Raw genomic sequence first — 18439 nt, 5'->3', positions numbered from 1 at the left:
GCCTGCGCGTCCGGAGCCTGTGCTCCACAGCGGGAGAGGCCGCAACAGTGAGAGGCCCGCGTACCGCAAAAAAAAAAAAAAAAAAAAAAAAAAGAACTGAAAACAGATGCTCAAATCCTTATACACGAATGTTCATAGCAACACTATTCACAATAGCCAAAAGGTGGAAACAACCCAAATGTCCGCTGATGGATGAATGGATAATCAACATGAAATACTACTCAGTCATAAAAAGGAATGAAGTATGTATATATGCTACAACATGGATGAATCTCTAAAACATTATGCTAAGTGAAAGGAGCCAGATACAGAAGGTCACATATTGTATAGTCCCATTTATATGAAATACCCAGAATAGGTAAATCCTAGAGACAGAAAGGAGATGGGAGGTTTCCAGGGCCTACGGGGAAGAAGGTATGGAGAGTGACCGCTTAATGGATACAAGATTCCCTTTTGCAGTGATGCCAATGTTTCAAAACTTGAGAAAAGTGGTGGATGCAAGACACTGTGAATATACTAAATGCCAACGAATTACACATTTAAATGATTAATTTATGTCATGTGACTGTCACCTCAATAGAAAATAACATTTAATTAAATGAAAGAGTATACAGTGAGAAATGTGTTATTACCAAGAAATGCTCAATCTACACTCATTAGACCTTTCACTCTGGAAGTGGGTTAACCAAAAGCTGAGCAGCTTTCCGAGATCTGTCCAACTGATGAACTAATTCTCTTTCTTCTGAGGGAATTAAATCCTCTTGTTAGTCGGAACGACAGGCAATAATACAATAAAGAAAGGGGTAAGAAAGAATGTCCAGCCACAGGGACATACACAGCAGACTTAGGCAGGTTTGGGGGTTTTTTTTAACCATTTTAAATTATAAATGAACTCACCCTCACGATGATGCCCATGCGTTTGCTCTCGTAGGTGAAAGGGAAGATCTGCAAGATGGTGAAGTTCAGGATCTGGTCACCAGGGGTCCTCAGCTGCATGGACGACTGGTCCCGGCCCACCAGTGTTAAGCCCACACTTTCGGTCCACTGCACCAGGGCCACCTAAATGTGACAAGGGTTGAAGGTCAGATACACAGCCGAGGATCCTGGTTCACAGGTCAAGCAAATGAACATAAAGGTGGACGGGGGAGCAGAGACAGGTGAGGCTGAGCAGGGCCTGCATCCCTGGGGGAGGTCATGCTGGCCGGTGACGGCCCCGCCCCCACCCCTCTAGGCCTGCAGGGGCTCCGCGCTCAGAGCCGCCGTCTCTCCTGGGCCCTAAAGCAGGCCACGCGCCAGAGCTGTGGCAGAGAGAACCGCACACGCTCAAGGATCAGCACAACCAGAGATCACGTCTGGAAGGAGCTGCACCAGGCCAACCACAAACATGGGGAAGCCAGGAGCACGACGCCGGGGTGGGGCGACTCACCTCCAGGCTCCCTGTTAAACTCACACACACTCAACCAGGAGGGGATCGACAGCAGTGCTCGACTGGGCAGCTCTGCCCCCCAAGGGGCACATGGCAACGTCTGGGGACAGTTTTGGCTTCACAACTGAGGAGGGGGTGGATATTTTCTACTGACATCTTGTGGGTGGAGGCCAGGGATTCTGCTAAACATCCTACAACACACAGGACAGCCCCCATGACAAAGAACCACCCCACCCCACATGGCAGGCAGTACTGACGGGGAGAACGCTGGTCTGTACAGATGAGGAAACTGAGGCTTGCGGAAGCTCATTAAGTTGCCTGAGGTGATGCTCCGGGGCAACGGCCGGCTAGGCAGGAAACTGGATCTACCTGGTGCACAGCCAAACCCTCCACTACCCGCTACACTTCCTAGGACCACGGTTCTGTCACCAGCTGGAATCTGCTCACAGCCCGAGCAAGGTTTGCTTCACTTCCAGTCAAAGGCATGGAGGATGCAAATTCCAAGACAGGGGCCAGACCAGTGGGAACTGCGGCAGGCAGGAGCCAGTGCCCCCTCTGAAGGAGGCTGCCCCGCGGGAATGCGGACCCAGGGTGGCCACAGCTTCCAGTTTCTCAAGAAAAACCAGAAGTCTGACCTTGTCCCTGAGATCTCTAACTTTTCAATGTAAGCCACTAAACTGCACGTTTTAAACGCCCATGAAGAAAATAAAACACGTCTACAGATGAATCTGGTCTGGGGTCTTCAGGGAAAGAAGGAAATAGGAGTGGAAAAGGCGGGGACAGAAGGGGGAGCTGGGGAGGGGAGACCACGAAGCCCTCACCGCCACTGCCACAGGAAGGGGGCTGCGCCATGGGGTGGGGGGGGAGACAGGGGTAAGTACGAAGAGCCTACAGTGTACGAACCACAAGGTCATCGTGTTTACATGTCAGCACAGCCCATGAAGGCAGGAAGTACCAAGCAGCTCTACCCGACGGACGAAGAAACAGAGTCAGAGAGGCCAGGCGAGCTGCTCTCGGCGGGCAGCTACCACGGGCTGAGATGAGATCGAATCCTGTGTCTAGCTGACCCAAGGAGCCCAAGGGAGAGTGCCAATCCCGGGCCATCCAGATGCCTGTTCTCTAAACATGGGCGCACACACAACACTGCATCCTTAGTGGGTGTGCCCGGTCACCCGACTCACGGTCACCGTTAGAAAGTTGACGGGGGGGGCATGGTAGGCATAGTAACAGCCCCCAAAGGTGCCCACCTCCTAATCCCCACTGACCTCCACCTCCAAAAGAAAGGGCTAATCAAGTTTGGTTTTGTTTGTTTGTTTTGCTACTAACCTGCATAAGTCTCTGGAAACTCATTCATATAGTAGTTTCATCTAATCACTCTGAATTTCAATATGGCCTGTCCTATCTGGTAACAATCTTCTTTCCAGTTTAAAATGAACGAATCAGTAAACACTGATATAAATTTAAAAATCCCATCCATATAAATATTAAAAACTTTGGGTACATGCACTAAAACGCTTATAGGATGATACACATGAAGAGAAATTACTTCACTCTTCTCTCTATATACTACTGAAATATTTTAGTGTGTACGCGCACTTCTTTTATTTATTTTGCGGTACGCGGGCCTCTCACTGTTGTGGCCTCTCCCGTTGCGGAGCACAGGCTCCGGACGTGCAGGCTCAGCGGCCATGGCTCACGGGCCCAGCCGCTCCGCGGCATGTGGGATCTTCCCGGACCGGGGCACGAACCCATGTCCCCTGCATCGGCAGGTGAACTCTCAACCACTGCACCACCAGGGAAGCCCCATCTTTTATTTTTAATATTTTTAATTTTAATTAAGTAAATAAATATCCCAACACAATACGAGATTATTACAAATACGTAGCTTGACTAAATTTACATCCTCCTCTACATACCAGTTTAGTAACAAAGAAAAAGGAAATTCTTCTTCGGATGCTTTCCAACACGACTGCTAGGGAAAAGAGTTTTTCATCCTTGCTTTTAAACAGCTGTTGTTTCACCCCTTAAAAACGTATTTAATTGCTCTGAAAAGATGTGAAGAGTCTGTAATACTGGGCTTCAAGGAGATACACTAATTCCCCCAAAGCCTGTTCTTAACTTCAATCAAGAAAGGATCTGAAACTCCAGAACGGGAAGTGGCTTTCAGGGCCGTAGAGGTAGTTCTGGCCTTGGCCAGCCTGGGTCCCCCTGCTGCAGACCCCATAGGACTGTGTTGGAGGGGAAGTTGAACCATGAATCTGAAATGATCAACAGTGACAAGTGTTCCCGGGGAAGCATGAATTACAGCTGAATGGAAACATCTTCTAACCATGCTTTCTTCTACAGCAAACCCCTCGAGGGAGTTAAGGAACCTACTTTGACTGTGCTGGTTGCCCCATCTCCCATCTCCCACCCCTTGGGTCCAAGGTCCTAATCAAAACCTCACAAGTCCTCTTGGGGGCTGATTCCAACAGGATATGAGCCCTGCAGGGGGGCCTTTCTTTCTCACCTTACACTCCCTTATTCCGACTTTAACATTAAGTCAGCTTTAATTTAAAGCTGCTTTCTACCAGAACATATAAAATCCCCCAGGTCCTACTGAGAAGAGAGCAGTTTAGAACTGGGGAGCTCACTAACCCTTCTCCACAGCAGCGGGGACAAACATTTCAGCGGTCAGGTGGGCGACTCCATCCCTGCCTGAAACAAGATGATGTAAATGAGGCTGCTTCTGCTAGAGGGTCTGAGCTTCAATTCAAAAGAATCATCCTGTATTGCCAAATCAGAAAGGATTTCAGGGTCTTTTTTTTTTCTTACGGCTGCACTACACCGCAGGTGGGATCTTAGTTCCCCGACCAGGGATCAAACCCGCACCCCCCTGTAGTGGAAGCGTGGAGTCTTAACCACTGGACCGCCAGGGAAGTCCCCAATCTCAGGGTCTTGAGTCTCGCTGTCCTTAACAGCCGGAGCTGGGGTCTCAGGGGGCCTCGGGTCAGACTAACCGGAGGTCAGAAGAGCAGAAAAAGAAACCTCGTAAAAGGTAAATGAATGAACAAATAAATGAGAGGCAAAAGCAAATGCTAGAAACCAAGAAAGGGCCGGAGCAGGGGATCTGGGCTCCACGAGTCAGCTGTGTGTCTGGTTTGGGTCAGGAAATTAAAAAAAGAGCCTCCTACTCCACCCTTCCGCCTCCAAAAAAAAAAAAAGCCCATCTGAAGAATTCTTGTCAGAGCTGTCCATGAAAGGGCTTTTTCATCATTTGTTGGTCAGCAATAAACCACCTGTGACAAGCTTTAATAATCTTCTCTTTGTACCTGGGAATGTGTGCTTGGGAATTACGCCAGACAGGCTAAAGAGCCTTGAATTCCTGTCAAAAGCAGGATGCATATGAAATACAAGAACATGCATGAATCTGCTATCTGATTAAAACGGTTCTTTGGGGGCATTCAATCAGATAAACACCCAGGCTTACAAAGAATGGCCAGTCTGCCCGAAGCCAGGCCTTTCAAGCTTATAAACACCCAAAGACCTAGGTATTCTTTACGTTATTAAGAAATAGCTTCCAAAATGGGCCACATGGTGGTTTGCAGGTTTGAATGCCAACAGGAGCAGCGCAGGCAGCGGACCGGGGCAGGGCCGGCCACCTAGGGACAGGGCTTGGGGGAGGGGGCTAACTGCTGCCAGGTCGAAACTGGGCCCAGTCTTTCCAGATCTGATCTTTCTCAGGAGAAGCTGATTTTTATAGAACACTGAGTGATTTTTAAATATTGCTGCTTTTCTTTTAAACACAGCATGGAGCAAACAAAAAACAGCCTACTACATTTTTTTTTTTTTTTTGCAGTACGCAGGCCTCTCACTGTTGTGGCCTCTCCCGTCGCGGAGCACAGGCTCCGGACGCGCAGGCTCAGCGGCCATGGCTCACGGGCTCCGCGGCATGTGGGATCCTCCCAGACCGGGGCACGAACCCGCATCCCCTGCATCGGCAGGCGGACTCCCAACCACTGCGCCACCAGGGAAGCCCCAGCCTGCTACTTTTAAGCATCAGTGGACAAGGTGGTAGAATAAAAGGCCACTCCCTGATCCGAATTTCCTGATCCTATACTTGAAATTCAGCCTCTTGGGACTTAACTCTGCTAAAAACAAGTATTTGAAAAGGAAGAATGGCATCATCTCCATAAAAATTTAGCCACTTAGAAACGACTATTTACTTAAGTCCATTCTGGCCCAATACTAATGTGATATGGGACAGGACTTTTGCATGTATGGCCGCGGATGAGCTAATACCAAGGAAGGCTCATTTGACAGTTTTCTACAGTGCCCCCAAAATCCCATAGTCCTGCCTGACACAGGACCCCTATCTTCTGAGCAACCAGAATCTTCTTTCAAAATTCTACCCCAGTGGTTAATACGTAACATTGATGGAGGATTTTTTCCTTAAGTTCCCGACCGCTGTTCTTTGACCTCACCCTCAGGTCCAAGGCCCTGGCAACGGGATGGTAGAGCCCCACCAGCCTCCTAAATCTCTCTGGGTCAACACTCCACACTCCATCGTGCACACATCTGAATGCTGGCATTGTCTGAAGCCTGGAGCTGAGGCTCAGACACGAGGAGGCATTCAGGGGACCCACAGGGATGTGGTTATGGAGGAAAAAGAAACCCCAAGGCTGCAAAGGGACGGGAGATTGCCGGCCCCCCCTCAAGGCCACGGGCTTACCTTTCCCCAACGGTTTTTATCCTCACTCTTTGCAACAGCGTTAAGAAAATGCAAAATGAGACAACTGGGACCTTTCATGCATGCTGAGAGATGTACAGAGAGATTGAATGAGCAAGGCTCTCCATCATGACATTATTTAGGACAGCCACAAGTGGGGGACCACCTAAATGTTACGCTTGGGAGACAGAGAAAATAATCTGTGGTGTATCTAAGCAGCAGAATATAGAGCAGCCACTAAGAATATTCTTACTATAGATAGTTACCGGAAAGGGATAATGCAAGGGAACAAATCAAGGTCATCGAACATACATCGTATATATACAGAAGAGAAATAGGTAGGAAAAACACCAGAACATTTTTGGCTTTTCTTTCCTGTAATTTTTTTTCTTTTTCTATAACAAGCTAATGTTACTCTTATAATTAGTGCGGGGGGGGGGGAACTAAAAATAAAATCTGCTTCTAGATTAGCTGTACCTTCACTGTATACCCCTTTTTCTTATATCACCCCTGTCTGCATTACTCCCAGCTTCTGACATTCTAATGGATGCAGGAATGCTCTCCATCTACAGACTCACGTCTGGAGGAGAGACCCACTCGCTCTTCGCCCACGCTCTCACGGCCACTTGCAAGGGGGCCATTTCAAGGTTACTGTGGACTAGCGGAGAAACACATCCTTTTTGGTTTTCCCTTCTAAGGGCCGGATCCTGAAGAGATGGACGGTGAAGGCGAGACACTCAGAAGGTAGGCTTCTGGGGCCTGGCAGAAGACGGTTATTATCACCAAGCCTGGAAGCTTATAAGATGAGAAAAGAGGGAAGGGACACACACAAAAGATGCCACTGAGTTTTGGAGATCCCAGACACAACACTGGCTCAGTGCACATGTCCCAAGGGGACCGGAGTAGGTTAAAAATAATTGGACACTCTGGAACTTCACCCAGTATCCACCCTGAGCTCCCCAAACGCAAGTGCTTCACTCTCTGCAACACTTGTGAGTTGACAAAGCACTTTCAAGCCATCATGCCATGGGTAGGGACATGGTCCTGTGGGGTTACGAGCCCCACCTCTGGACATGGGCTGCGGGTTTTAATCTCGCCAGCCGTGTGACCTTGGGAATATTCCTCAGCCAATCTATACCTCATTTGCAAACAGCACGATCACAGTAATTCTGGGTGGTAAGGGATGCCCGTAACGCAGTGCCTGGAACAGAGCAGATAAGCAACAGGTGACCCCTTCTTACCACTGGCAGCATCACCGCTACCCTCACTGCTCCCTCTCTTCTCTAAGGGCCATGAGCTCCGTGTGATGTATCAGCCCCTCTTTACCTACGAGGAGGCTGAGTGCAGCTTAAAATCACACCGCTAATCAAGTCCGCCCTGGCAGTGACACACGACCCGCAGCTGCACTGCGGGGTAAGGAGGGGTAGTGCGATGCCCCCATCTTTCAGAAAAATTAGTGGTAATGAAGGTCTTGAAATGCCATTGCGAGATGACAGAACACACAGCAACCCAACATTTTAGCAAAACTCAGCTGACGTCCCACACAGCGACACCACACACACGGACATGCTTTGGAAGGATGAGTAACGCAAAGCAAGGTGCAAAACTTTAACTGTAATTTACAACTGTGCTCTTAAATTTTTAAAATAGGTTAATAATTAAAGGGTGAGGAAAATTCTAACGTATGCAAAGAATTATCTCTGCAAAGGTACTCAGATATTGAGAACAGTGGGCAGCTCGGAGGCAGAGGTCAGGGGAGGGGCCCTGTGTAGAGACTGTGAGAAAGGAGGGGGCGGGGTGCCTCAGGGGAAGACGGAGATAGACTTCTCGCACTGCGCCCTGAGCAGGGGTGGCCACACAGAACATCCTGCACATTACCCAGAACTTGTAACTAAGGGCTCTGAAATCAGAGTTACTCAAGGCACAGCCACATACAGCAGGCCACTTTCATTCACACTCACACACACGCACACACACCCATGCACATCCACACGCCACACACGCTCCAACAGCAGTCGTGCACACATCACGTGCACGTGTTCACACCCACACTCGTGCACATATGTACACGTGCCGACATGCGCGCACACACGTACACACACGCACACATAAACCCTACAGGACCATGAAAACCATCTGGCTTTCTCAAGGATGTGACTTAACCCACTTCACCCTCCTTCCCTCCTTGTACTAGAGTGTGATTCTGTACCAGAGAAACATACAACTGTAATTCTACATGTATGCCCACATTTAGGAAGAATCTGGGTAACTCTGCACCCGAACACAAACAGTGGTTATCACTACCTAGTGAAAATTACAGGTTACGTTTATCAACTTCTTTAGACAAATGAACGCGTCCCTGGGTGGATTCTATCTGCTCGGAGGAGAGCACTTCCATGACCACTCACGCCAAGAAGGACACGTTAAGAGTTGTGTCACGGTGACCCCCCCTCCACTGCACCCCACCTCCAACACTGCCAAATATACTGCAAACGATGGGATGCTGTCAGGGCTGAAGCCTGCTCGCCCGAGCATCTTAGGACCACTTCTCTCTGGCCAGATTACATCTGTCTCATTTCCCCTGGGAGTTTACTGTACAGGCGGGGGGTCGGGGGGGGTGGGGGCAGTGTCCCCCAGGCTGTAATCAATAGCTGAATACAGACACTTCAAGGCTTCCCAGGCAGAATGTGCACAGGAAACAAATTTAGGAAATCCTGCTTTCTGTTACAGGAAATGAATCCTAGGCCAACTGGTAGAAATTACTCCAGGAGCTCCAAAGTAAAGAGGATACTGGCTTCTGTATGTATTCCATCGACTGACCTTGCCCGCACCAGCCAGGTTTTATTGATATAGAATTTCAAAGGTAGGATTCTAGACCCAGCCACTCCTACGTGGAATCCCACAGGGATCTGGAAACAGTACAGCTTTCTGAAAGATTGCACTGGAACTAGATTTAACCTATTTTCTGTCAGACGGTATATTTACATAAACAGATTTATATTTTGAGGTACGCATCTTTTGAAGTAGTTTAAAAGGCTGGTGAGTAAAATATTAACAGTGGTTATACCTTCAGTTAGTAGGACGATGGTTTACTTTCTTTTTCTTCTCTACATTTTCATATATTCTATCATAAACATGAAATGACTGTGTAATAAAAAAAATAAATAAAGCTGTGGGGAAAAGGAAACCAAGAAAGTAACACCGACCTCTGTGAAGACACCAAAGACCAAAAGAAAATACCCTTTTTTTAAAAAAAGCAAACTGCTATTCAGAATCTTAGAAAAACAAAACAAATCTGAATCCAAAGGCAATTAATGGACAGCAGAGATAAAGGGCTCTTCTCTTTAACAAAAAGGAGCTGAAAAGCACAAAGCATTCCATGGAAGATTTACCTTCATGGAAAAATCTTTGCACAGCCCTAAAACAAATATATCAAAGTTCAGTGGGAACCAGGGGTGTGGGACAGGCATTAAAGACCGTCATATATGCATGTCAATAGCCAATCGGAGCCCAGAGGCACAAGTGCTGATCGGATCACCAACGTTTAATTTAAATTCTATGAAATACCCACAAGCTACTGGTCCCCAGTCCGTAACTACCAAAAGTCTGGTCCTTTCTCACATGGACCCTTCAATGGTATCATCCTCCCATTCCGAAACGGAAAGGCGAGATCAAGCAGACGAACCCTGGTTAAGACACGGTGACAAATATGACCAGCTTCCGGTTCCAGGGCACACGTCTCAGTAGGCTCACCCGCACCTATCCCCCACCTCGCCCTTCTCTCTGCACACAATTCCCATCTCAGAATTTGGCCAAGGGTTACCAGATTTTTCACCCCTAAAAAGCCTGGTTCAAATATCAATGGTCAACAGAGGAACTGGGCTTCACAGCTTGAGCTCTTCCACAAACACCAAGCAGATGAGAAGGAGTCGTCTCCCAGGGGACACATTCCATTGCCCCAGAAAAGGAGGAAGAAGAGACTGGGCAGGGAAAGACACACCCAAGTGTCCTGCCATTTCTGATCTTTGGAAAAGATTCTAACTGTGCCACCCTCCCCCCACCTCCGCCCGCACGATCACATCAACCCCTGGTTCACGGATATTCTCAGATGAGTCCAGACCTCCAAAACACTTCACGTACCAAAGAAGCCCGTCCCTCCTTCTTAAAATGAACAAAAATCATCATCATCATCATCATCATAACTGGGAGTCCTTGCAACATTGGTGGAAGAGTAAAATGGTTAAAAAAAAAAAAAAAATCCCGGGAAGCACTCTGGTAATTTATGTCATGAGCCTTAAACATACTCATTCAGTTTGACCCACAGGATTTACTGACCACATACTAAGGGCCTCACAACACCCTCCTGTGGGTCCCACGTCACAGACACACAGTGGGGATAAGGAACCCGCTCAGGCAACTGTCTCACTCCTGCTGCCCCAAGGGGTGTGAGCTGCTGCCTTGTTTAACGTAGACTCCACAGTGCCTGGCTCATGGGAGGCACTCAAAAATACCTGGTGAATTAATGAACCCCGTCACACCATTTCTAGAAATAGCAAGTGTAAGGATACTCACTGCAAATGTTTATAAACACTGTTGCTCAAAAATAGAAATAACCTAAATTCCAATAATACGAGAACAGTTGAAGATATTAGGGTCCATACCGTAGGCAGGGAATCTGAAAAACTGTGTAATGTTCAAGAAAATTGAGAAACAGGTATGATAAAATATTAGTGAAAAAAGAACAAATATAGGCAAAACCCATAACTATATTAAAATGCTCATTTTTTTACGAAAAAAATACATGAAAACGTAGTGGAGGGGCTATATATCAAATGAATAAAAATTAATATTTAGTGGTTTCTGAAAAATGGTTTAGTAAAAGGATTAAGAGTTTGGGCTCTGAAAACAAACTCCCTGGGTTAAAGCCCTGACCCTGTCACTTAGGGGACTGGTGCTGTAACATAAGTCAGCCACAGAAAACGGCAACTTTACCAGGAGGAAACCTGGGAGACACCACCTTAGCCAAGAAACCTAAGTTAACATCTCCGAGACCTAGACACGCCAACACCATGCGTCTCTGGATACCCTGCACCGAGGACAGCACCAGAAATGCATAACCTGAGTCAACATCATACGAAAATGTCAGACAAATACAAACTGAGGGACATTCTACAAAACAGATAACCTGTATTCTTCAACAGAGTCAAGGCTGTGACGGTCAAGGAAAGCTGAGGAACTGTTCCAGGTTAATAGAAACGCCAGATGGTCCAGTGGTTATGACTCCGAGCTTCCACTGCAGGGGGACATAGGTTCGACCCCCGGTTGGGGCACTAAGATCCCACATGCTACACGACTTGGCCAAAAAGAAAAATTAAATTAAAAAAATAAAAATAAAAGAGACACCAGAGGCAGTACAACTGAATGTGGTGTGTACTCCTGGACTGGTTATTGATCTGGGGAAAATATTTTTTTCTTTTTTTTGCAAAAAAAAAAAAAAGTGAGTGGGACAGCTGATGCAATTTTAATAAGATCTGCAAGTCAGATAACAGTACTGTATCAACGTTAATTTCCTGATTCTCATAAATGACCTTGTTTTGTAGGGAGATATTTAGGAAAGTATTTTTAGGAAATATTTAGGAATAAAAGGGGATCACGCCTGAAGCTTACTCTTCAAAGGTGAAGAGGAAGCAAAAGCAGAGAAGGGTTCACATTTGAAGAATCTGAGTAAAGTGTTGGTAAAGGGGACGTCTTTGTGTTCATTTTACAACTTTTCCAAAAATCTGAAAGTATTTCAAAATTAAAAAGTCTAAAAAAAAAAAAAAATCCAGGGAAGATGTAAAAAATGTAATAATGTACAGCACAGGAAATATAGCCAATATTTTATAATAACTTTATATGGAGTATAATCTCTAAAAATATCAAAGCACTCTGTTGTACTCCTGAAACTAATATAATATTGTAAATCAACTATACTTCAATTAAAAAATAATAAGAAAAGAAAAGCCACTATACTTTGAACTCTTAAAAAAAAACCAAAAAACTAGGAACTTCAGGCTAAGTATTTAATCTCTCTGTCCTTGACCTTTCTCTTCTGAAAATGGGGATAATCATAGTACCTCTTAGTTGCTGGGAAGATTTAATGAATAATACACAGTACGTCAAATGGGACCTGATGTGTACCAAATACTCAAGGGAAGTTACCTATTGTTATCTTTTATGAGTGAAGTTGAAAATAACCCATTTCCCTCTTTATATTCTTCTGAAATTTCCAAATTTTCCACACTACAAAAAATTGCTTCCATAATCAGAATAAAAGTTTTTTTTAAGGAAAGAAAAAAGGAAGGAAGACTGGAAAGAAAAAAAACCAAAATGTTAACAGACTAGTAAAACACGGACTGTGTCTTAACTACACTCAAGTCAGGGGGCAAAGGACATGATACCATTTTCATGCTGGGCGAGGGAGTGCTCTGCCTACACCTACACAAAAGGCGTTCCTATCATATGGCACCCTGAGAGAAAAAGCAGTGAGGGGCTTCTTACAGAAAACACTACACAGGCAACTGTATTACCAGGTCCTATGCTCTTGAACACAGAATTACACGAATCCTTTCAGCTTTAGCAAGAGTTGATGCTTAGATACAAAAATATGTGGCTTACCAGACTTCATCAAAATTTAAAACGTCCACGTTTCAAAGGACACCATCAAGAACATAAAAGATAGAATGGGGGCTTCCCTGGTGGCGCAGTGGTTGAGAGTCCGCCTGCCGATGCAGGGTACACGGGTTCGTGCCCCGGTCTGGGAAGATCCCACATGCCGCGGAGCAGCTGGGCCCGTGAGCCATGGCCGCTGAGCCTGCGCGTCCGGAGCCTGTGCTCCGCAACGGGAGAGGCCACAACAGTGACAGGCCCGCGTACCGCAAACAAACAAACAAACAAACAAAAAGATAGAATGGGAGAAAATATTTGGAAATCATATATCTGACAGGAGGCTTTTATCTCAAATACATAAAGAACTCTTACAACTCAGTAACAAAAAGACACATAACACAACTAAAAGTGGGCAGAGGGCCTGGATAGACATTTCTCCAAGGAAGATATATAAAGGGGCCAATAAGCACATAAAAAGATGCTCAACGTTATCAACGTTATTAACCTTTGGTATCAGAAACACAAATCAAAACCACAATGAGATTTCACTTCACACTCACTAGATCGGCGAGAATCAAAAGGAGGGACGATGACAAGTGTCGGCTAAGATGCAGAGAAACTAGAGCCCTCATACCTTGCAGGTGGGAACTTAAAACGGCACAGCCACTTCAGAAACAGTGTAGCAGTTTCTCAAAAGGCTAAACATAAATTTAACGTGACCCAGCAATCCCTCTCCTACACGTACACCAACAGAGATGAACACATGTGTCTCCACAAAAACCTGGACACGTGTTCATAGCACAATAGCCCCCCCAAAGAAAATACACACACACACACACACACACATATATATATATAACATACATAGAAAATGTATCAACAGTCCAAATGTTCATCAACCAAAGACTGGATAAACAAAACACAGTATTATCCCTTCAATGGAATACTGTTCATCCATAAAGAGGCATGAAGTATAGACACACGCTACCACGTGGATGAATCTTGAAAATACACGTTAAGAGAAAGAAGTGAGACGCAGAGTGTGTGTATATCTTTCCATTTGTATGAAATGTCCAGAACAGGCAAATCTACAGAGATAGAAAGTAGGTCAGTGGTTGCCAGGGGCTGGCGGGAGGGAGGGTGGGAGTCTATGGGAATACAGGCACGGAGTGCTTCCTTTTGGGTTGACAAAAGTGTCACAAAAATCGATTCTAAAATCGACTGTGGTAATGGTTGCATAACTCCGTGAATATACTATTTAAAAAAACCACTGACCTGTATGTATCTGTCACACGGGCGATTGTATGGTATGTGCATTATATCCTAATTAAGCTGTTTTTTAAAAAAGGAATGTGGTTTCATGGGACCTGTGCCCCTTATGCGCTGCCCGTCTGAACCACAAACAAGATCTCTCGCTGCTTCCTAACTCAGGATGTATCTCAAGTCCAAGGCTACTCCTTCTAGAGGAAGATCAAGGGCTGCAGGCATTTGCCAGCCTGTTTCCCTAGCGGCCCAGCATTGCCCCGGATCCTGCTGCCCTGACAGGTGGCCCCACCTGGAGCAGGTGGGAAATGGGCAGGGCATCCCGCATGCCGGGGCTTACCTCGTCCGGGCTGGACGCCTGGTACACACGGCAGGAGTCCTCGTACTGCTTCTCCGCCTCGGCCTGGTCGGTGACACCGCTGGACTCGTACACGGGGGTGACGTTGTGGCACAGCGCGATGGCCTTGACGGCTTCGTGCACGCGGGTGCCCATGGTCCGCCGCACCTTGGTGGTGAGTGCGGGGCCCTTCTGAGCGGGCGGGTCCTGGGATTGCTAGGAGAAGAGGAAATCAACAAGGAAGATGACCAGAGACACGGAAGGACCTTGAGAAGGAAGAAGAACGACCCTTCGGAGTCGCTGCTTCTCTTTCAGCTGCTCTAACACACGTCACTCTGGGGGTGTCTCCAGTAACACTGCCATGAGGGCGTGCGAGTCAGGGATCCGGTCATGGGCGTTCGGCCAAAAACAAAAATGCAAAATAAATAGAGGAAAAAAATGACAGCCTGGTGAGTGTGGGTGATGCTACCTGGGGACCTGTGAACGCGCCTTCCTTTGGGTGGTGCTGGGGGCCTCTGACCGAGTGGGGGCCCCATTACACTTCAAGTGATGCGGCTGCTTCAGACCAGGGCGTCCGGACCTCGGCACTGCTGACATTTGAGGGAGATAATTCTCCATTGGGGCTGGCGGCAGGGGGAGAGTCCTGTGCCTAGTGGGATGGCTAGCAGCTTCTCTGGCCTCCATCTACTAGATGCCAGACGCAACCCCCAGTTGCAACAGGAGAAGAATACTGTCTTCAGATGTTGCCAATTGCTCATGGAGACCAAAATCATGCCCGGTTTAGAACTGCTGTTTTAAACGGACATTCCTCTCAGTTTAAAATTGAAGACAGGGGACTTCCCTGGTGGCGCAGTGGTTAAGAATCCGCCTGCCAATGCAGGGGACACGGGTTCGATCTCAGGTCCAGGAAGATCCCACGTGCCGCGGAGCAACCAAGCCCATGCGCCACAACTACTAAAGCCCACGTGCCTAGAGCCTGTGCTCCGCAACAAGAGAAGCCACCGCAAGGAGAAGCTCACGCATCGCAACGAAGAGTAGCCCCCGCCCGCCGCAACTAGAGAGAAAAGCCCACGCGCAGCAACGAAGACCGAACACAGCCAAAAATCAATAAATTTTTTTAAAAAATGAATTCAACAGTATGGATGGGGACTCTAGGGGGTAACGAGCAACCAAGGGCAGGTCCGGGGAGCATATCAGTAACAACCAGAAAGAAGCCTGGCTGGCTGGACACACTGCAAAATGGTACCTAGAAGTCCACTGAGGGTAGATTTTCAAGGGTAAACTTAAAAGTACTCAAGCTTTGCCTTCCACACTGGCCATGGACCCTAACTCTTGTCTAAGAAGCAGTTCTGTTGCTTACACAGCCCTCATCCGTTCCTTCATTCATACCTTTCAACACACAGCTTGGCCTCCTAACGGGTTAAGTTGGGGAAAAGGTTTTGAGCAACATGGTAAAAAGAGTACTGAAGGCTGAGAAATCTGAGCCTGATTCTCGGGTGGGTGTGAACAGCTGCGTGACCTTGAGCAAGTGGCATCTGCCCTTTTCCCGCAAATGAGAGGAGTGGGCTAGGGGGTGCTTTTCACCCCACGTGCTGAGTAGAGAAATCCCGGGAAACCCACTCAGCACCGTCAAACGTGGAGGACAAGCAACCCCATACCCATCTCTGTTACACACCGGGTACCATGAAGGCCTAGCTTTGAATAAAGGGGTTCTACTGCCTTAAAAGACAATAAAAAATTAAGACCACTAGAAAGAGACCACTTGTCAACAGTCTATGAGTTAGTGTTCAATAAAAAACACTCAGGTGCCCTCCCATGACCCACCTGCTTAGCCTCTCTGTCCAACCTCCTTCCTGCCTCAGGGCCTTTGCGCTTACGGGACCCACTTCCTAGAACACTGTTTCCCACATCCCTGCAGAGCTAGCTCACTCCACCTCATCATTCAGGTCTCCATTCAATGTTTCCTCCTCAAAGTCACCTCCCCTGAGCCCCCTAATCCATGCTGCCCCCTGTGCCCACCCCACTGGGAGCCACGCTTCTACATTACCATGTGTGTTATTGTCTCCACTGGCTAAAACTGAATCCTTTACCTGATAATTCTCCCGTTAGACCATGAGAAAAGAGAGCTTGTCTATTGAATTCTAGTACCAAGGGCCGTAGTAACTAGCAACAGGTATTTGTTGAACAAATGAACAACTTAATATTCCTAAGATACTGGTTAGAAGTCCTCATTTGTCATGAACTTTTTTTCCATTTCTAAGAAGAAATAAATATCAAAATCGACCAACATCAGTTCCAGATTTTAAGTCACAGTTTAGGACAAAAGACCTACAATAGTCTTCCTGCCTCTACAACTGAGTCTCGGAAGCTGGAGATGTTTGTGAAGTTACTGAATGCTGTGTTCCATTAAAAACATATTTTATCCAACAGAGCAGAAGCCATCCGATCTTTTAGAATGAATCACGTTTCATACCCATGAACACATGGTTGCCCAAAATGGAGAACAGATGGGTTATGAGAAACAAGAAAACGACTTTCATTTAATTTTTTAATACTATTTTTAGCAGTGGCATTATACGCCTCAGGTAATTAGACAATTACTAAATTATTCTGGTCATGCAGGCACACACACTGCTCCGGCTTCCTGCTCTGTTAACCTCTGGTGTCAAGAGGACACGAGTTTCACTTCCAGGCCAAAGGGCACGGCATGGTAACAATAATTAGAGTAATATATCAGAACTACAGTTTAAATGAATCATTATTTGCCAAGTGCTTTTAATCATAAAGAATTTAACTTTAAAATTATAACGAGGACTGAAGATTTACAGAAAGGTTCCCTCTCCGGGACAGACTAAATCAAGAACATTTTTTCTAAACTCTGTAATTTATGTTCTAGCCATGGACGCATGTCTTCATTTTTTTGCCCACATTCCCCAGCACCTGGACCAAATTATTACTTAACATTAGGAGCAATAACAAGACCTTTGACAAAGTAATTGCTCTGGCTGGCAAGTTTTAGTTAACGGTGGATCTGAATGAAAGGCTGAGTTCAGGGCATCTTCCACAAACCTTCGGATTTTAGAAGCAATCTGATTCTGTCTACAGAAGTCAAGTATTTCCACTCATATCTCAAATGTGGGATAACACAGAGCTTTGGGGTTTTGCATTCCAGGTGAAACCACACTAGGGCAAGGCGAAAAAGAGAAACAGCCCAGAGTTTTGCAAAGACCTCACTCTCAGATCAGGGAACCATTTGACAACAAACTAGAAAATGATGGTGATTGAACTGGACCAACATCACAGGCAGACTGGTTTACTATCTCCACGTTCATTTCTCTCTCTCTTAAACTGATACTTATCCCACTTTCCTACTGTTTCAGGGAAGAGGGGTCATAACCATTGATTCTGAAATTCTCTTTTAATTTGCAAATAAAAGGCTTATCCACACACCAAATGGCAATCCACATATATCATGAAGGCACTGGTAATTACCAGGAGCTCAGCTAGTATTCGTATTGAGGCCCAGTCCTCAAACATCCTCACATTCCCCATATGGAAGAGTTTCACATTGTACAGTGTTTATCTCTAGCCTCCTCCCCATAGGCCCTTTAACCTACACACATTTCTTCTTACTTAAAAAATACCGGGGGAAAATAAAAACAGATGTGGTATCCACAGAGACAGGCTACAACTCTTTCTTCCCTGGGGGACCCCTGGCCCCCTCAAGGAGGGAGGCAAATGGCCCCGTGTGAGCTCAGAAGTTGGGTGAAGAATCAAGACCTCCGTCCACAAAGGCCTCTGACTTGGGCCCTTCGGTGCATATCTCGCACCTTGTGATGTTTTGGTCATCCTAGGGCAGCCCAGCCAACAAATGAGATATGGAGATTCAGTGGAAAAAACAGGCCTCCATTTCTCATTAGTAATCCATGGCAGGGACATTTCCCAATGAGAACTCCAGCCTGTATTTCAGGAAACAGTAATACAGAAATTAAATGCCGAGTCACCATGAATATCAATTTTCTTTCCAAATGCAATGAAAACATCACCCCTTACGAAC

At 46.4% G+C, this 18439-nt stretch overlaps 1 protein-coding gene across 7 annotated transcripts in view; it reads right to left on the bottom strand.

Annotated features, from left to right (window-relative positions):
- The window catches only part of ATP9A (ATPase phospholipid transporting 9A (putative)), a 136586-nt gene that overhangs the window by 41477 nt on the left and 76670 nt on the right, over nucleotides 1–18439 (bottom strand). For 6 of the 7 annotated variants that reach the window (XR_004478679.2, XR_004478678.2, XR_004478680.2 and 3 more), the window contains exons 14-15: nucleotides 14386–14598; nucleotides 898–1059 (exon numbers count right to left, since the gene is read on the bottom strand). Coding sequence is in view for 4 of the 7 variants with exons in the window: in XM_049699163.1 (XP_049555120.1) it covers nucleotides 898–1059; nucleotides 14386–14598 (375 nt within the window). In the remaining 3 variants the exon portion in view is untranslated. The remainder of the gene's footprint in view (nucleotides 1–897; nucleotides 1060–14385; nucleotides 14599–18439) is intronic. The other variant, XM_033411223.2, reaches the window with a different exon arrangement.

Source organism: Orcinus orca, chromosome 16 (assembly GCF_937001465.1).
Source record: "Orcinus orca chromosome 16, mOrcOrc1.1, whole genome shotgun sequence".
In the NCBI taxonomy this organism is placed as follows: Eukaryota; Metazoa; Chordata; class Mammalia; order Artiodactyla; family Delphinidae; genus Orcinus; species Orcinus orca.
Note: the sequence above shows the minus strand (reverse complement) of the source record. Positions and strands in the feature narration are given on the sequence as shown.